The sequence below is a fragment of the Ochotona princeps genome, chromosome 4 (assembly GCF_030435755.1).
Source record: "Ochotona princeps isolate mOchPri1 chromosome 4, mOchPri1.hap1, whole genome shotgun sequence".
In the NCBI taxonomy this organism is placed as follows: Eukaryota; Metazoa; Chordata; class Mammalia; order Lagomorpha; family Ochotonidae; genus Ochotona; species Ochotona princeps.
In genome coordinates this window covers 33,979,110-34,000,258 of record NC_080835.1, presented here as the reverse complement: position 1 = coordinate 34,000,258, position 21,149 = coordinate 33,979,110, and the positions used below count along the sequence as shown (strand labels likewise).

Sequence of the window (21,149 nt, the reverse complement as noted above, 5' to 3'; positions counted from 1 at the left end):
TGTCTTTGCATGTATCTTGCTAAGTACTTTTTTTTTGGTTGTGGCATCTAAAATTGCCCATATAGGAGGTAATTTTTCTTAATGTCATATTTTAGAGCAGCATACTAAGCTTTAGAGGTTTTATAAGTTAATCACGTTTTCAGGGATTCTCTTTTGGTATCATATTTAAAATTCTGAACTAGTGTGAATGCTGGTAAGACCAAAGCAAGATTCTCCCTTGTTACTGCTGTTTGAGGAAGTTTCTCTCTAGAAAGAGTTAAGTACACATATACATACACGACTTATTCATGCCACGGTCTAATATTTGATTTTTTATAGACCATAGGTTGCATGATAAAATCTAGACCCAGAAAGACAATATGATATGGCAGCATAATTATACACATTGTTTTATTATTAACTTTTTATCTTAAATGTTGGGAACCAGTTCTATTTTTAACAAGGGAGACAAAGTTTCTGTGTATTGATGGAGTTACAGTATAATGTGAATATATGTATAGACATACTTTCCTGTTATGCCCATTCAGTGTGCCAGAATCAAGTCTGAAATAAGCCTGCGTCCCTTTGTGTTTAGAGAAACTCAGGCTTTATAAATGGTTGTCTAAAGCACAATGCTTTCAAATTAATCAATTAGGAACACTAGAAGGGAACAGTAATTTCATCCTATCAGCAAGTCTAGGGTGACTTTTTCTAAACAGCATGCTCACACCTGGCATGCTGTCAGTGAAATTACCCTCTCCACTCAATTTATTATATTGATTTGATTAGGCACAATATGCATATCACTGATGATTCACACAGTGGAATTTTTGTATAAAATATAATAGCAGGGCAATCTCCTTTAAATATAGCTTAGCTATTTGCCTGGGAAAGAAAACCCTTTAATAATAGCATCCTTGAATAGATCTGGTATACTTAGTTGTGGCTTTTTGTAATTCTATCTGCCTTTTTCTTAAATGTAAGTGGATAGAAAAAAACCTTTCATTGTAGACATATGAAAAGACAGAATCATGTTACAGTATCTGCTTTCTCTGAAACTAGGGAAGAAATGAAGTCTCTTCAGGAAGCCCTACAAAATCAACTTAAAGAGACATCTGAGAAAGCAGAAAAACACCAGGCAACTGTAAGTATGTTTCTTATTTGTGACCTTTGTTTCAGTGCTTGAAAATTGTTACTTTCCTTTTCCAAAATGATTATGGAACAGGCCAACCCATAAAAATGAAAAGCCCATGAGAGAAGTGTCGGTGACAATGACTGAAATAAAATGTTGGCATTATTCATCTAAAGACATTTGTGTTTGATTCTTCGTAGACATCCAATTCTTCACTTTCTGCTAAAGTCTGATTAAAAATTTAAAAAAAAGAGCAATGGAACAAGGCTGCTGACTCCAGCCTCCCATGAATGGTTCACATACTGAGGAGTGAAACTGATCATGAAGTAATTTGAGCTACTGTGTAGAATCACAAAGTGCAGCGTACATTCTCTAGAAGGAAATCTCTTAGAAGCAGGGCCTGTTTCCTCATACTCCCAAGTTTACAGAGTTTGTTGCTCTGCAGCTTTTCTAAGTGATGTTCCTCTGTACCTCCCTCCACATTTGAGCTATTACACTTGTTTTTATGAGCAGGAGGGATGATATTCCTGAGGGTAGTGCTGAAACTTACAGGTCTGCCCTCTTCCTCAGACTCCCGTTTATGATAAAATCTAGGTGATACAAATATATATTTATTGTTACCATTTGATCTGTTTTAAAATATGGTATTCACAGAAAATATAAGGATTAACAAATCCAACAGATCAGGAAGTGATTATCATTGAAAAGATAGCTTGTTTCTCACCAATCATAGAGGGATGATCTGCCATGCCACTGAAAGGCTGTATCCAGAAACATTGGGTTTATCACTTGGCCAAGGGCTGGAGAAAACTGCGGGGAAGAGCCTTGACTGTTGTTTCTGAGTCAATGTGAGGGTAAAGCAGGGCAGGAAGCTAGTATGGGTCAGTTTGGATGACATCAGTGGAGTGTGGGACATATGAGCTACCCTAATGGTGGGTGTCCAGCATGATGTGATTCTGGAAAGTGTTTAGTGGGCTGTAAGAAAGCCTAATAACTGCGGTAATTAAAAATTTTCACTTGCAAAGGATTGTTTGTATTTTGGAAGTATGAACTGAGAGGAGCACTCCTCCTGAGATACTGGGAAAGAAACGAAGAAGGAGGGAGCTTAAGACAGATAACTCAATCACATTTTTTTTTCTTTGCACACAAGAAGATTGGTTTAGTGCTTGTTTACATCTCAAGTCTTGATCAAAAATCCCTGTTGATAAAAAATAGTATTCACAGAACTAGAAATATGGATAATTTGCAGTCTGCATCAAGGTCAACTTTCTGGATTTTTCAATTCTTGAAAAGTATCAATAAAAGTTTCACTTGCAAGACTCCTTTGAATAATCTTAAATGTTAGAATGTGGAGTTTTGTCTTGTTTTGCTGTGAAATTCAGCCCGCTCTATCATCTGGGACATCTGATTCATGGATAAAATCTCTGTAGTATTAATTGTTGGTACAGGATTTTTCCTTTTAAGGTATCACTGTTACCTTGTCTGCTCATCTGAAAATACATGCAATTGGCTTTTCATTGCTCTTTCATAGCAACATACAGTTACCTGAAATCCAGCTCATGGAACTCCAACTGTTACTTATAAGGATTGGCATATTTTGAGTACTGACTGGTGTGTTGTTGGGTCCTCTTGCCACCTTTGTCAGCTTGCTGTATGGTCCGCATTACAACCCCATTTTTAATTTGACTGATCACATTTAATGTGAGTTTTTCTTTTCATAGCCTGATGATGAATGGTGGTATCTAGACAATAAAAGAAATATCCACCCTTATCTTTTTTCTCAGATTATCACACTAAAATTACATTGATTTATTGTTTCTTGTCTAAAAAAGGAAATATTTGTAAAAAGAATAGCTTGTAGCTTCATTTCCATGACCAACAGATAGAAACCAAAGACCTCATGATTATGCCAATAGACGCTGTAAATTTTCTAAGAGTTTAAGATGCCGAGAGAGATGGCAGAAAAGGCATAGTGATCCAGCACACACTGGCCCTCTTCCCTGTGAGTTTCCACTTCTGCTGAAACTTGGGGTGGTTTCACTTTCTCCCGGCAATACTCACATAACCCAGAAATTTCCAAATAGAACCTAGCTCATTGTGTTTTCATTTTTTTATTGTATTTTTGACAATCTTTACATAGTTAATTAGGGTAAAAGGTACAAGGGCTATAGGAATGTGGGTAAGACTATTATTTCCATATTGTTTCCTTCACATATCTGAGGTAAAGGGGATATTGAGGGAGAAGCCCCACCCAGGCTCCCACCCTCCCCAGATCTCTAATGTGGGGCATACTCCAAGGGTCTTGCTCAAGTGGTTTTGATATTTCAACAGTTACGAATCGCTGCCAGTCTCACCACTCCAAGCACGATGGGTCATTGAAGAATCCACTGATTGACATAGTCCAGCATAGAGTCTCTATTTGTCCAGTATTTCATTGCCAACATACAGCTGAGGTGGTTGAGTGACCTGTTCTGTCTTCCGTCTTTTCTTGGTTAGGGTTCTGAGTCCACCATTTTAATTGGGGAGATCCTGAAAGAAACTTTGAGGTGTTCCCAGACCAGATTCTTGTATGCACTAGCAAGTTCAGGGTCCGGCACAGTCCATTGCCCCAATCAGCTGGTGGTTGCAATTGCTGGGTTGGTTCGGTTTCCACTCCGACTTCCACTGGAACCAATGGGTGTTGCAGTCCAGCCTGGTTCTGCCCAGCACATACTCGGCCCTCGCATAAACCAGTGGGAGCGGCAGCCTAGTTGGAGCGATCCACAATAACCCCCACCAGGCCCGCCCCTACCCTGGTTTGCCAGCATGTATAGCAGACTAGTTTAGTCTGTCCCACATCCCATTTGGCTCTCGACAGGTCGATGGGTATTTTTTTTCAACTTTATTTATTTTTTTAATTATTTTTTAAATTATTTTTTAATAATGTTACTTAGTTGATTAGGGTACAAACGGCTACAGGGTGAAAGTGGGTAATACCATTGTTTCCATACTAATATTATCATTTTTCCCTGTATCTGGGGTTAGGGGAGAAACAAAGGGAAAAGCCCCACCCAACCTTCTACCCATCCCAGATCTCCAATAGGAAGTGCGCTCCGAGGGTCCTGCTCAAACAGTTTTGATAGTTCATCAGTTCTGGATTGCTGCCAATCTTGTTGTTCCAATCGCAATGAAACCTATTCAGAGTCCACTGGCTGACAGTCTCTTCATGGTTGGGGTTCTAAGATCAGCAGTTCAGTTGGAGGAATCTCCAAAGAAACTTCATCTGAGATGATCCCAGACCTGATTCTTGCGTGAGTTTGCTAGTACATACTCCAACACTGTCCGTCACACCAATCTGCTTATGCTCATGCTGATCGTTGGGATTGCTGGGTCCATTCTGTTTCCAGCCCTGTCTTCCTCGTAAACCAATGGGTGTTGTAGTCCAGCTCGATCCTACTGACTTCATACTCGGTCCTCACGCAAACCAGTTGGAGCTGCAGCCTAGTTGGGGCGACTCCCCATAACCCCACCAGTCCTGCCCCCTACCCTGGTTCCCATGCTTGTCAGTATGTACTGCAGGCTTGTCCAGTCTGTCCCACATCCCATTTAGCTCTCACACATGTCAATGGGCATTGAAGCCTAGTTTAACCCAACCAACCTACTATCCAGCCCATACACCTACTTGCAGGTGCCTTTCTGTCAAGCCACCACTGCCCCATCCTGGTTTTCATGCTGTGGAGTGAGACTGGTGACCCCGAGGGAGTTGCCCACTATTTCCCTTCTAGGTCACACTCACACCAAGATTATGCACTCTCCAGGTGGTTCTGTGGTTTGACTTGACAGAATTAGCTCCCAGTGCCAGCCTCTGCCAGGTAATGCTGCGGCTAAGCCCAAGCAACCCTCACCCACTCTAATTTTTGCTTGCACCAGTTGGAACAGTCAGCCCACCGTGGCCTTCCCTTATCTAGCTCACATGAGGCCCACAGGTATTATAGCCCTGCCTAGTCTGATCTGTCCCCATACCAACTCATGCTTTCCAATGGAAGTAGTTGTCCAGCAGGGTAGCCCACATTCCCCTGTCGACTTTGCCTCCTCCCCCTGATTGTCACATATGCTGTTTGGGCCCTGCAACCACATCTGGTATGGCTCATCTCACCTTGGTATTCCTTAATGTGTACTGGTATGTGTTGCAACCGAACCTAGATCTACCCACACTCCGTTCTGGTGCTTGGATTTGCCAGTGGATGACATGAACAGGTTCAGCCTGGTCTGCCCCCAACCCATGCCAAATGTATGCCAGTGGGAAACTTTCCATTGCCTGTTCTGAACTGTTTCCTATCATGCTTCTTGTGCTTACCTGCAGGGTCTTTGTCCTGCCAGAGAAGTTGTCCAGGCTCCTCCATCAGAACCACTCCCAATGTCAGATTTTGCACATACCAATGGGTCCATGAGCCAGCCCTACTTAGTTCACCTCCTGTCCTAGAAGAAACAGTGGCTTTTCCTGACTGGCCTTCAACCCAATCTGGTTCTTACTGTAGGATGGTTCAGCCCAGTCACGGCTCATCCATACCCACATACAGCTCACACATATGGCTCAGTAGGGGCTGAGACCTAGCCTAGGCTGTCACACATCTACCCTGGTCCTCCAGAGCACCAGATGGTGTTGGAGTCTGGCCTGGCTTGGTGCTTCCAATCCCAGTCCACACTTGTGCCAAGGGAGATTACAACCGTATCCTGACCAGAACGCAGCCCCAATTCCAGCCCACACGCGCTCCTTGGTGGGAACCTCATCTCAGTTAGGGTGTCCCCTTAGCTCCCCAACCGGGCCTGTTTCCAGCCCTAGATCACGTGCATGCCAGTGGTTGCTCTGACTCAGCTTGGCAGAGCCCCTCACTTGTCCTGGCCTCTGTCTTAGACACTGTGGCTTAGCATCCCTGACTCACGCAGACCAGTAGGTGCAAGAGCCTAGCTCGGCATGACCTGTGCTCCATCCTGGTTTCTAGTTTCACTTGTAGGCTAAGGTTTGCTCAGTCCTGCCCTGTACATCCTGTTCCATTACCAATTCACACATTAGCCAGCTGTTGGAGCTACTTTGCCCAGCTTGTCCGACCCCCAGGTCTGGACCACATGTTCACCAGCAGGAGCTATGACTCGCCAGGGGAGTTTCCCAAGTTCCTTCACTTGATGCACTCCCAGACCCAGTTCTCATACATGCCAGTGGGTTTTAGGCCAGTGCCCAGTGCAGTCTGGCCTTCCATTTGGCCTTGTATGAGCTGGTGAATGTTGCAGTCTAGCCCACCCCACACCCTATTCAGGTTGCACATTTGGGTGCTGCTGCCTTGACCAGTCCAGACTGTTGTGGGTTCCTTTACCTGTGATTGGTGGTAAGCTCCTTGGTCACACCTAGCTTAGTCTGCCACCACCCCAAAACAGCTCATTGTGTTTTTAAGCATACCTTCCAGGTTGGCGTGTCTACTAGGTGATTAACTACCACTGTGGACTTGACTGAGTTCTTCAATAGATATGCTTTAGTTTATATATTAGTTTTAGTAGATAAATTATGGTAAAATCAACCATACAACGTGTCTAATATTGTATCGGCATGTAATAGACACCAGAATCTAAGATAATGGTGTTTTTCCATTTCTGCTTACTATTTGCAGTCTATACCCATCACTCCACAGCTAAGCAATTTTGTGTTGTTTCATTTCTATTTTTAAAGCTCCTTTCTTGTACTTAAATTTCTTTTATTGTGTTAAGCGTATCAGTGCTACTTATATAGGAGTCTATTTGGTACATAATGCATATATAGTGTTAAGGAGCATACATAGTCCATTTTAAGAAATTTCAGAATTGTGTGTTATTTTCTTCATCACAGTAACTTTTTTATCATACTACTCATTTGACGTGTGTCATCTTTAATATCATATAATTAGCACTATCGAGAGAGTAATACAAATGATTTCATGGAAAAGGATGATTGAAATAATGTATCTCATTGTTCTTGGTTTAGGATATTCTAAGTCTTCATTTCTACTTATATTACATTTCACAATCATTTTTATGCCATTTCTGGATATTATGTCATGAATTTCCCAAAGCAGCTCTTACAAGATGATGTTAAATTATATGAAACTGACCATAGATTTTCTATAAAAATGAAAGATTATGTATTTTATGTAAAAAATGTTAAACATACAAAATTTGGTAAAGTCAAATAAAATGCTATGGAGCATAAAGGGGATTCCCCTTTTTTTAAGATAAAAAATTATGAAACAAGGTAAAGTCCTGTAAATCAAATTGAAAAACAATAGGTCTGTCTTTATATAATAGTGTTTAAACATGACCTTTCTGGAAACATTTACTGTGAACATTTCCTTTTATTCATAAGCAAATAGCAGAATGATAAATTTTCTAAAGCTTCAGTTCTTATGGAAACCCAGACACAGAAAGGAAAAATTAACTCCCAGATATAAGGCAATTAGAGATATTAATGATTAGTGGCTGCATTTCATTATTCTTGCTAATTTTTATGGCTTCACTTGCCCTAAATTTGGCATAATTAGGCTAATGCAAGACTTAGCTTCAAGCTTTTACTACTATTAAGAATAAAGAATTACTGTTTCCCTCCATTCTTTATTCAAAGTAAATACATGCACAAATATTTACTATATAAACACCAAGTGATAGTTTCTAGCTCTGATAATTATTCTATAGCTAGCTACTATTCTGGGATTCTTAACCAATGGATTCCAATTGCCAATACCTTTAAAAGTTTTCTGTCTTTATTTTCAAACCTCGATATTTACAAAGTACACTTTTAAATTTTTCTGTCCAAAATTAATGTCTAAGTAATTACAGTTTTATCCTTTCAATATATTTTCTTATATTTTAATTAATTATAATTAAATTATAACTGATAAATATAACGCACCAGTATGTGAGGATTTATGAAAACAATAGTGTCAGTGAATATGCAGGTTATTATTGTAAGTGCAATGAGTTCAACTAATTCAGGACTTAAACAAAAAATATGTAACATGGCAAAATTGTCTGGCTAAAATATGCTTTAATTAGAAAAGTGTTTAAAATCTGTTTACCTGGAGGTGCTTTGAGTACCATAAAGTCCTTTAAAGTTACACATTTGCTTTCCATGGCCTGTCAATAATTGTCATAATGATTTGAGTACCTATTAGAATCCTCATTATTCATACCTAGTTGGAAACTGAAATGATCCAAAGACAATCATGATAGGATTTGAGTTTTCCTATTTGATATGCATTTTCACTATTAAAGTTGTTTGGATTGAAAATTCAGCATCACATGAGGAATGGGAACAGATATCATCACCAGGCAGAGAGCAGTGGGTTTTCAGATATCATACGGCTTTCAAAAGAAATTTAGGGGCCTGTTGCTGTGGCCTAGCCTCTAAGGTCCTCGCCTTAAACACGCTAGGATCCCATATGGGCATTGGTTCTAATCCCGGCAGCCCCACTTCCCGTCAAGCTCCCTGCTTGTGGCCTGGGAAAGCAGGTGAGGACGACCCAAAGCCTTCAGACCCTGCACCTGTGTGGGAGACCTGGAAGAGGCTCCTGGATCCTGGCTTCGGATTGCCTCAGCTCCTGCCATTTAGGCCGCTTGCGGAGTTAATCATAGAATGGAAGATCTTCCTGTCCGTCTCTCCACCTCTCCGTATATCTGACTTTGCAATAAAAATAAATACATCTTTTAAAAAAGAAAAACTTTATGGAAGACAAATCCAGGAGTTGTACAGTATGATTGTTGGTGCTTGGAGAAATATTACAGCTCATGAAGACATCAGAGATGGAACTGCATGATTTTTAATTCCCTACTCCTGTCCTTACCTGTGTAAGCTGGTTATTCACGTCTGCTCCTATGTATCCCAATAATTACTTCCTTATATAAATCATTTCTCCACTTCCTCATCAGCTTCAGCTTTGGCTTACAAAGCCCTTTATCTTTTGCAAATCCAGAAAATATTTCAAAGTGGGAATTTTGAGTTATACTTTTTCTTTGTTCTGAATGTCCACCTCCAGTAGCTAGGAGATTGTAGATGTTCGTGCAATGGTGATGGGTGGTTGTGGATGACAAAGCTATTTCTCTGCCATGGGATTTTCACCATGGGCTGTTAGGTTTGGTTTACATATGTTCATTTGAAAGAAAAGTAAATATACATATTATTTAAATTATGGTGTCAGGGATCCATAGGTTATACAAATTTTGTATTAATTTGATTAATTTAGTGATTTTTATTCTCAACTGTGGATGCTACTATATCAGAACAACAAATACAACAAATATTTACATTCACATATGAACATGGGTAAATCTCAGAAACAAATATTTGAGTTCCACATGATCTCCACAAGCTTTAAAACATAGAATACTATTTACTTTTCCATGAGAACATAGACTATAATTAAAATATAGAAGATATACATGAGGCCAATATATGTCAGCTTCATGATTGGGTTTACCTCTGGGGAGAAGGAGGGAAGGCAAATAAAGTGGATATTTTTAATACTGATAATATTATCTTTTTGAAAAGTTCTGAAAGTTGTTGGACAACCTGTCTAATTGCAGAGAAGACCCCTTAGGCATTGCCCTATTATTTCTTTTTTATCAGTTTGAAATGTCTCAGAAGAACACACTGTTTTAAAGCTACACCCATGGTAAACAGTTATCTTCCCAAACCTGACTTTCAGCCTGTTGACTTGTTCTATCTCTAGAAAAAAATTGCGTGTTATGCTTCTGACATTCCCGGACTGTTTTACATGTGGCTTCTGAGCACTAGAAATATAAGTAGTCAAAGTTAAAATGTGCTTTTGCTATAAAATGATGATTGGCTATAAAAAATAAATTACAAAAAAGATAAAATGCACCCATCTTCAATAATCCATTATGTGTCCAACTTCTAATACTTAATATGTTTGGCTTAATATTTTATGATTCTTATATTTCTTTACTAAAATATAGTTATCAGATAGTTAAAAATTGCAGAAATTAAGTGTTCCATCCACTAACAAATTGTTACTTTTCATCACATGAATTTTCAGAGATGTCAAAGATTATAAGTTATTTACAAACTATAACTGCTGTTTTGCAAAATTTGAGGTAGTAGGACAGGTACAACCACTAGGGTAAATCAAATAAAAGAGGAATGACTGGTACATAATAACAAATTATGTGTTCTTGAGGACATGTTATAGTTTCTTTCACACGCAGTTCATAATGGTCTTTGTTTTGATGTAAGAAAGAGCTCTGAGCAGTTGTTCTCAAACCTGCAATGGTCAAAATTACTGGGACAGTGATTTAGAAAAAGAGTTCTTGACACAATGCTGTAGTGATTATCTCTAAAGAACAGCATTTCTAAAATGAGGTTTGTCCAGATAAAAATATCATAGATACGATCTGGATGATTTCTCAAATATTTTGTCACATTAGGAAAGAATATTTGCAAAAATCAACAAATATCTGTGTGAATTGTATTTGCAATATTTTGGTTAATACCTTTTTTAACCTTTATTTTTTTGGTGTATCATAAAAGGTTAAATAACTTATTATACTTGAAATTAATGAAAATATTTATAAGAGTCATGAAAATGAATTTGGAATGTATATACATGATGTTATCTCTATTTTCAGATTAACTTTTTAAAAACTGAAATGGAAAGAAAGAGCAAGATGATCCGAGATCTTCAGAATGAGGTAGGTTTGTATTTCAAATTATTTATATAAATCATATATATATATTCTATGAGATATATATATATATATATCACAAGATTGGAGTTCTGATTACATTTGGACTTGACATCCAATTACAGACTAAATGTGAGAAACTATAAGACTTATAATATCTAATGTTTTCTTCTTAATTTATATGTACCTTTTCATATGGTTATCCCAAACCTCTCTAGAACGTTGTCCTCTCTAAAGATATTTTTGATAGGCTAGTATTAAAACTATTTTCCTACAAATCTATATATTTGTCTACCAGACAATATCACAAGCACCAAAAACTCGTTACAAAGCTGATGAATTTGGTAGGTTTTTTTTTTTATAATACATTTATTTTTTTAATGATGTTTACATAGTCAAGAAGGATGTAGCCCATGTGGACCACTCATTAGGGTAGGAAGGATCAAGGATTGCAGGAACCTGGATGAGACAACTGTTTCAATCTCCTTTGTTCATTCTATATCTGGGGAAAGTGAGGCGAGGGCTGCTCCTAGCAGCCCAACCGTATCAGTAGGCAGGGATGGAGGAGAGCCAACAGAGGTCATCCCAGAGTCTCCAGTGTGAAGTGTGTTTCAAAGATAGTGTTCAAGTGGTTTTGATAATTCTGAGATGTTGTTGATTCTGTTGCTCCAAGGTTGAGGAGAACCTTCCAAAGTCCATTGGAATGATTCTAAAACAAAAGTCACTCAGAGTCTCCACTAAGGATATGAAAGAAGGAGTTTTTATCTGAGGAACAGAGAAAGCAACAAAAATATCCAGTTACTGTTTTCAGTTCTCTTATTTGGTCTGTGTAGTGAATAAGTCTCTAGTTATGTAAGTATGCATATTGGTTTCCTCTGGTTAGACATAAGAAGCTTAGTTGTTCTTTAATGCAGTAATGTGTAAGAAATGCATCAAATTTCACTATATTTGATAATCTCACAATTTTAAGATCACTTTTAGGCTGACCTAACATTTTATGTTCTGGAGTTCTTCAAGACTATTTAGCGGTATTTTTTGGAATCCAAGAGTTAATTCTTCATTTTATGCTTTTATATGGCCTAAAGTTTAAAAAAAAATAGCCACAAGAAATAAAAGCAAAAAGATAAAAACAAATCAAGCCTCATTTCCCTGACTTCCATATACTGAATTTTCATAAGAAACAGGCAATCTCTCCTACTCCAAAGCTCTGAATGTGCTTTGAATTTCTGCTTCTGTATTGACGGCACTTTCAATTTTATAGATTTCCCTCCTGAGATAAAAGCCATTATGTCCATATCAATGTGAGATACAAGACTCAAGGAATGAATGGAATAATGTATTTTGGAAACCTCAGACAAACCAAGCATTGGTGGGAACATCTTTGATAAGTTAGTTATTTTATAAAAGGCATGCATTTGATCACACTAGGGACCACTTAAAACATGTGTTCACGAAAAATTTTGGCAAAATTTGATGGATATTAATATTAAAACAGAACATATTGAATTAATGAGTAGAAATCTGCAAAATGGAAGATAAGGGAAGGAAAGAAAACAGAGGTAGGCAGGAATATAGGGAGAGAAAACCAAAGCAATGGAGGACAGATTAAAGGAAGAAAAAAAGAAAATAAGGAAGAGAAGAAAGAAAAGACAAAGTGTTCCACCATATTATGATAGTATGGTTCTTAATCAACAGTCATACATCTATCATTCCTCTGTGTAAGTGTCTCCTGACATTGTAGGTATGGACAATGGCAGACTCCAGGATCCTATTATCAAGATATAGTTAACAGTTTCATTGGAAGTCCATCTTCGATTTGGAAGTAGAGAGGCATGAAGCATTATATATTCACATGTTGATATGATAGTCGGTATCACACGGTCCCTATAGATGACTAAAGGTACACTTATATTTACCTGTGTATCTATTGATCTTGCATTTTGTGTGGAATTTGCCTTATATTTAAACGAACATATGGTATTTGTCCTTTTGGGATTTACATATTTCACTGAGCATAGTGGTCTTTAGTTGGGACCATTTTGTTGGAAATGGTGGAGTTTCATTATTTTTCATGGCTAAGTATTATTCCATAGAATAAAAGTGCCACAGTTTCTTTATCCACTCCTCTTTAGATGGGCATCTGTTTTGTTTTCATATCTTTGCATTGTAGCTCGTGTTGCTATAACTCCATGTGTACAGGTCCCTTTCTCATATGCAGATTTCATTTAATTTTGATATATTCTTAGGAGCAGGATAGCTGGGTAATATGGCAGATCATTTTCAATCCTCTTAGCACTCTCCATATGGACTGCCATAGTGGTTATAGTAATCTACACTCATACCAGCAGTGACAGAGGGTGTCTTTCTCCCCATGTTTACACCAGAATGTGTTGTTAGAGTTATGAAAATAGGCCAGTCTCACTGGAATTAGGTAAAAACTCATGTGGTTTTTATTTGAATCTCACTGATAGCAAGGAAGCCTGAACATTTTTTCATGTGTCTATTAGTCATTTGAATTTGTTCTTTTGAAAAATATCTCTTCATTTATTTCATCCATTTATTCAGTGTTGTTTTGATGCTTTTAAGTTTCTGAATTTCTTTGTAAATACTGGAAATTAGTCCTCTCTCTGTGGTATAGCGTCCAAGGATTTTTCCGCATTCTGTTGATTGCTTCCTAGCTTTGTTGATCATCTCCTTTGCTGCACAGTAGCTTCTTAGTTTGATGTAGCCCCATTTGTTTATTTGGGTTTTGACTGTGTGTGTTTTTGGTGACTTTTCTAAAAATTTTTTCCAATTCCTACATCCTTCCGATGTTAGTTTGATGGTTCGTGGGTTGGATTTAGATCCTTGCACATGTAGACCTGGTTTTTGTTTAAGCTGAAAGGTTGTAGTCTTGCTTCTTATCTCTGCAGACTGCTATCCAGTTGTCCCAACAGAATTTGTTGAAAAGATCAGGATTTCCTGAATTACTTTGATTTCTCTTGTGGAAGATTAGTTGTTTGTACATGTTTAGTGATTGGATTAAATTTCTCACTGGAAAAATTATTTAAACATTTTAGAAAGACTTACCATGATAAGAACAGTGATCCAGAAATTAATAACCTGTTTACAAAAGGAAACTCAAAAGATATCATCTATGGTAACTAGCATTAGTGTGTTGTAAATGGGAGTGAAAGGTGTCTAAAATTAAGGAATATGTTAGGGTGATGCTGATAGACACTTCAATGGGGACTGTACATATGCAACACTATCTTATTTGTGAGTATTTCCACTTCTGTATCCTGTAAAAGAATTATTTTATTAACTAGATGCAGATGCCTTAAAGTTAGATATCACTTTTTCTAGAATATTGTCCTTGACATTTTTCACAAACAAAACACAAAGCCAGGTCTTTGTGTGTACTGAGAATAGATTGCTATTATGTTTATGTTATTCTTATTGCAAGTGAATTAAATTCAATAAAACAACAGTGTATGCTACCAGCAAATTTGAAGCATGAAGTAATTTACTAATTTGCTCTTATTTCCAATAGAAATATATATAAAACCTATAGAATATCAAGGTTACTGTTAGATAACCCAGTAATCTTGAAATCTTCAGGTAATAGAAAAAACACTTGTGGATGTATGTATTTTTCAAAGAAGTTTAAGATTGTTAGAGGCAGTTCATGACTGAAATAAAAATAATAAAGGTCAATAACCAATGATGTAGAGAAAACTCCAGTAAATTTTCAGAAGAAAACCCATTTTGGTTTGACTCTTGTGGCTATAAATCTCTCCAAAATAAATTATTCTATCTCCTTGCCTCAATAAACACACTGAAGTGAAGATGATGGACTATTTCATAATATGAGTGAATGCTGCAGGGTTGTCATTCTGCAAATGGATTCTCATGCCTGCCTGCAGACGAACAGGTGTAACAGTCTGAGCCAAATATACACTAAGTCCTGGGCAAGCTAAAGGAGTTTTCAAATTACTTTCTGATAAGTTTTTCATTTTCTTTCTGATGATTCACCTCTTTTTCTGATGAAGAGAAAAACTTTGCTCAAGTGGTTATTCTGTATTGAAAGTGTACTATAAAATTGAAACCATACTATTGCAATTGGTGCTAAGGCTACTGTAAATCGTAGCGAAAAACCAAGTAACCTTAAAAAGAAATTCTCTGTCTCACTGCCTTGGACACTAGGCACAAGTGTCCAAGTCTGAAATCAAAGTGTCAAAAGGGTCATAGATTTGTGAATGTTCTTTAAAAACAATCCTCCCCTGGATCGGGCTCACTTGTCAAGACTTTTCACAACTATGACATGCTTCCGATTGCAGTGACTTTCCTATTGTCATTAGTTTCACTTTCAGATTTCCATCTGTTTATTTTCCTAAAGTAATAATACAAAATAAAACCTCTAGGCATTAGATTCAGGACCCGTCATAAACCCATAAGCCTTTGCTGTAACACACATGTAGAATCTCTATCCAAATGGATTCCTATTCTGAGAGGCCAGGTGATACTTGCAAAACAAAACAAAAACACCTCCAACATTTGAGGGATTGTGTACACAAAATTAAAACAATATAATGTTTTTTTAAAGATTTATTTTATTTTTATTGTAAAGTCAGATATGCAGAGAGGAGGAGAGACAAAGAAGATCTTCCATCCAATGATTCACTCCCCAAGTGACCGCAATGGTTGGAGCTGAGCCATTCCGAAGCTAGGAGCAGGAGCTGCCTCCAGGTCTCCCACGTGGGTGCAGGGTCCCAAGGCTTTGGGCCATCCTCGACTGCTTTCCCAGGCCACAAGCAGGGAGCAGGATGGGAAGTGGAGCTGCCGGGATCAGAACCAATGCCCATATGGGATCCCGGGGCTTTCAAGGCGAGGACTTTAGCTGCTATGCCACGCCGCTGGGCCTTACATATATACTTTCACATCAGGTTCTGAAAAATACTAGAAACTGAGTAAAATGTTTGAGAAATGAACATAAGGCTAGGACTTTAGCTGCTAGGCCACTGCACCTGGCCCAACATAATGATTTTTTTAAACAAGCAAAAAAGGAGTATTTTATTAAGTGTAAACCTAGCAACAGAAAACAGAATATTATTTGGTTATAAAATATTTATGTTCATTTCTCAAACATTTTACTCAGTTTCTAGTATTTTTCAGAACCTGATGTGAAAGTATATATGTAAGGCCCAGCGGCGTGGCATAGCAGCTAAAGTCCTCGCCTTGAAAGCCCCGGGATCCCATATGGGCATTGGTTCTGATCCCGGCAGCTCCACTTCCCATCCTGCTCCCTGCTTGTGGCCTGGGAAAGCAGTCGAGGATGGCCCAAAGCCTTGGGACCCTGCACCCACGTGGGAGACCTGGAAGAGTTTCCAGGTTCCCGGCATCGGATCGGTGCCCCAGCCCGTTGCAGCTCACTTGGAGACTGAACCATTGGATGGAAGATCTTCCTCTCTGTCTCTCCTCCTCTGTGTATATCTGGCTGTAATAAAATGAATAAATCTCTTTAAAAAAAGAAAGTATATATGTATTATATATGATACATACATATATACATATATAGATGCATTATATGGCATATTTCACTTGTACAAAAAAATTTTGATCAAGAGAGAATATGTAAAGAACAGGACATAATGTGACATAATCGGTGGCACGGTTGCCACCTTTGATTTGATGATAGTATAATTGTACAAGGAAAACACATTGTGAAAGAATTTGAGGGTTTGATAAAAGTATTTTCAATATAATAGTATAAGGGGGAAGTTGAGATCAATCTTGTTAAATAAACATGGTGGCCACTAGGAAAAGAAACAAAACATTGACATCTGAAATGCTCCCTTGTAGTTGTAGACTGTTGTTCATTGATGTGAGGACAAGAGCTAATTTTGTTAGCATGTACTAATTGAATCTAATTTCAGGGCACTAAACGTGCAAGCATTTTGTTTATAATTTTCAAAGCAAGGCTGAAACTGTTTACTGTAAGAAACACGAGGAGGGCAAGTTGGGTTTTTTAAGCAATTGAAATTTATTTGTTTCTCTCCTCATAACCCAGCACTACTGTCATAGGAATTTACAGTCGTCCTTAGATCCCATATTATTAATTTTGTGGTCAATTCAGTCTACCATGTGATGGATCTGCTGACAACTATTGCCTAGGTATCTGTATGATGCAAAATCTTGAGAATGACTCAAAAGGAATTGTATATACATATTTTTTGTATCCCTAACTGCATCTGCAGTGCTTTTCATTTTCTAAAAACTTTTTTTTTAATTGGAAAGTCATATATACAGAGAGGAGGAGAGATAGACGGGAAGATCTTCCATCTGCTGATTTACTGCCCAGGCAGCTGCAACGACCAGAGCTCGCAGATCCAAAGCCGGGATCTTGGAACCTCTCCTGGGTCTCCAACATAGGTGCAGAGTCTCAAGGCTTTGGGCTGTAAAACTGCTTTTCCAGGCCACAAGGAGGAAGCTAGATGGGAAGCGGGGCTGACGGGATTAGAACTTGCACCCATATGAGATCCCAGAACCTGCAAGGTGAGGATTTTGGCTACTAGGCTACCGCATTGGGTTCATATCGCATATATAGTTTTTAAAGATTTATTTATTTTATAGGAAAGGCAGATGTACAGAGAGGAGGAGAGACAGAGAGGGAGCTCTTCCGTCCAATGAGTCATTCCCCAAGTGGCTGCAATGGCCGGTGCTGCGCCGATCCGAAACCAGGAGCCAGGAACTTCTTTCCGGATCTCCCACGCAGGTGCAGGGTCCCAAGGCTTTCGGCATCCTCAGCTGCTTTCCCAGGCCACAAGCAGGGAGCTGGATGGGAAGTGGAGCTGCTGGGATTAGAACCGGCGCCCATATGGGATCCTGGCGCGTTCAAGGCAAGGACCTTAACCATTAAGCTATTGCACTGGGCCCTGCATATTTTTTTCATATCAATGCTTACATGGGTAATAAAAGTGTAGTTAATTAGAAAATGGCCCAAAGAGATAATATCCTGATTTCTGGAACTGGTCCATGTTACCTTAAAGGGAAAATACATTTGCTTACTTGATAAAAATTATTTATTTCAACACAGCAACTTTATTTTTTGACTTTTCTTTTTTTTTAAGATTTATTTATTTTTATTACAAAGTCAGATATACAGAGAGGAGAGACAGAGAGGAAGATCTTCCGTCAGATGATTCACTCCCCAAGTGAGCATAACAGCTGGAACTGTGCCGATCTGAAGCCAGGAACCAGGAACCTCTTCCGGGTCTCCCACATGGTCGCAGAGTCCGAAGGCATTGGGCCGTCCTCAACTGCTTTCCCAGGCCACAAGCAGGGAGCTGGATGGGAAGTGGAGCTGCTGGGATTAGAACCGGCACCCATATGGGTTCCCGGCTCGTTCAAAGCAAAGACCTTAGCCACCAGGCTACGCTGCTGGGCCCTCTTTTGACTTTTCTATGAAACTGTGGAGTACCACAGAAAGCTTTAGTAAAATGGAATTAAAAATCTGTTTTGGCACAAAAGACTCTTTAAATCCATGTAGATTTTTTTAATAATGGACATTTCTGGGAAAGACCTTTTAAAGCACACACTATATACTGATACAATGCTAGAGTAATGTGTACCAAGGGCAAAACACTTCATTCATTTTCACTGTAGAAACAATACTGAGGTAGAGCCTTTCAGTAACAAACAGGGTTGCATTTATTGAGCAGTTTAAGAGCTCACAGAAATGACTGACAATGGACCTCAGTGATTCCAAATGGCTGCAGAGGGAATCTTCAGTGGCACCCTTTGCAGCAGCTGTGGAGAGGCTAAAACACAGTCCACCCTGGATCTCATATATTCTTCATCACCAAGAAACGGCAGGGTGGCTAATTTCATAGTTTATCTAAATACTACCATAAGCAAGAGAAAATTCCTTAAATACAAATTTTGGCACAGGACAGGGAATGCTAGTGTGGCTGAATGCCACATAGCCAGATCAACCAATGGAGTTAATATCATGACAGATATTCAAATGATTTTAAAATCACAGCAATGAGGGCATCTAAAATATTAAAAGGCATGATCTGCATGCTCTTAAACATACTGCTTCCAGTCTGTTGTTATATACCTGCCTTTTTCAATAATTCCTCACTTCCTTCTCCCTTTCCACCTCTCCTTAATATGCCTAATTTCATTTCAGCTTTACACAACCCAAGAAAAAGGCAGAAGATACTCTTGGGAAGAAAAGAAATGAAACAAATAGTAATAGAAAAATTAAATCTTAGTCTTTTTTTGCTTAATTTCAGAATGAAAAGGAACTAGGCATTAAATCATCATTTTCTTTTTCAGCAGCTTATCTAACTATGTATGTATATTTTTCAACCACCCACCTGACTCATATTGAAATAGTGCATGACACTAGCCACCTAAGGAACTGCCTCCTTCAGTCATTGTAAATATCACACAGTTTTCCCTTGTGGAAGCTGAGCATTCTTGCCACATCTGGAAGAAAATAAACCATTCTTTTATATTATTTGTAAAGTATTTTCTGTTGTGGTAAATGATACAACTTTCATGTGCCACGCATTTCTTCTTTTATATTTAAAAGTGCAACTGCTGACAGAATGGCTCCTCTGGGCTTTCAATAAAATTACATTTCTGTTTGATTTCTAAACCACTGCAGCACCGTCATACCTTTTTTTCACAGTTCAAGCTCTCTAATGGCTGCACTTGCCAATTATGCTTTTAAAAATTAAACTTAGTGTTAAAAGATTAAAGAACTAAAAATGTAAGTCATTTTGATTTTCCAGGAAAAGTTCTAAAATTTTTTACATATGATAAAAAGCGTTGATTTCAAATGACCACCCTGATATAATTATGACATCATATCATTTCTTAAAAAGAGTATCATCACTTTTTGCTATGCCATAATTGAAAAGTTGATTAATAAATGACAGCTCTGAATAAGTTGTTTTGAAAATTGCATATCTCATGCTAGTGCTTATAGTTAATCTTGGTGGTTCATATATTTCCCGCATTTACAAGTGTGCTGACCTGAAATATGTATTGTATTATTTATGTACATGTAGTATTTATCTAATGTTTGTCCTTCTGTTACTTTTCCTAATTTCCAGCCGACTTAGAATTAAGTAAGTGGGGCGTAGTGGGAAGCTGCTGAATGCAGTGCTGGCATTTTGGCCCGTGTCATACATGCAGGAGATGGAGGAAAATCTCGGGCTTTGATCTGGCTCAGGCATGGCCATTTGAGCCATCTGTGGAGGAAACCAGCAGATGGGAGATTTCTTTTTCTCTTTCTCCCTTTCTTTCACTCCATCTCTCTCTGTAACTCTTGCAAATAAAATAATGCACCTTCCAAAAAATTAAGTAGTGTGTGGCACATAGACACGTACACAGATGTCCTTCTGTATCTTTCCTGTAGCAATATAATGTAAACTTCATCTAGAAATCAACATGTACTTTGCTAAAGATTATATATAGTTAGTCTGCACTACACGACTATGTTCTAGCCAATAAATGTAAGAAAAAATTGTGAGTGCACGGCTGTATAAATCAGAAACATAAAGTTGCTACATATGGTTCATTTGTTCCATAAGTAACTTTTATTAATGTGTATTCTCTAACAAATGTGAAGAAAGGAAATTTTGTTTATAAATATTTTATAATCACAATTGTCCTTTATTTTGTAATATGTGTTCCATCTACTATTTGTGAGATTTCTTCAATAGCTGCAAAGTCTGCTTTGCATGTCTGAATCTATAGTCTTCAACCGTTGTGACAGGTTTTGACTAGCACCTTTAGAGCTACACACTGACAGAGTATGATTTAGATTACTCTCCCATCAACGTGCTATGGCCATGTGCTACAAGTCATGCATTTCAAAAGGTAACACATTGCAATGTGATTCTCTTGGAGGGAGGGGAAGCATTTATTTATACTCTCTTTGTTCTTGGCTTCCGGTATGTTGCATTATGATATATAGTAAGATCTTAATAAGTGTACAAGTGCCTAATCTGAGAGTTCACAGGTCTGTCTTTGCCTATGTGAAGGTTCTTGCATATGTGTGTGCCTATGAGAGTATATATGTGGTTCTTTTCATTTTAGAATTTTAATTTTAAAAATGTTGAAACATTGACTTATTTAAACACACACACACAGGAGCAAGAGCAAGAGGTAGATCAAGAGAGCAAGAGATCTTCCATCAGCTGCTTCACTCCCCAAATCCCCAAGACAGCAAGGGCTGCACCAGTACACAGCTAGCAGCCTTTAACTCAAACCCAGATTTTCTGTATAGTTTGCAGGAACCTGCTTCAGGCATCGTCTGTTTCCTCCCAAGATGTACGTT

The 21,149-nt window shown here is 38.2% G+C and overlaps 1 protein-coding gene across 1 annotated transcript in view; it reads left to right on the top strand.

Annotated features, from left to right (window-relative positions):
- LUZP2 (leucine zipper protein 2) overlaps positions 1 to 21,149 on the top strand; it is a 252,311-nt gene that overhangs the window by 7,496 nt on the left and 223,666 nt on the right. The window contains exons 2-3 of the mRNA XM_012927080.2: positions 1,042 to 1,123; positions 10,757 to 10,819. Of these exons, the coding sequence (XP_012782534.2) occupies positions 1,049 to 1,123; positions 10,757 to 10,819 (138 nt within the window). The 5' untranslated portion in view covers positions 1,042 to 1,048. The remainder of the gene's footprint in view (positions 1 to 1,041; positions 1,124 to 10,756; positions 10,820 to 21,149) is intronic.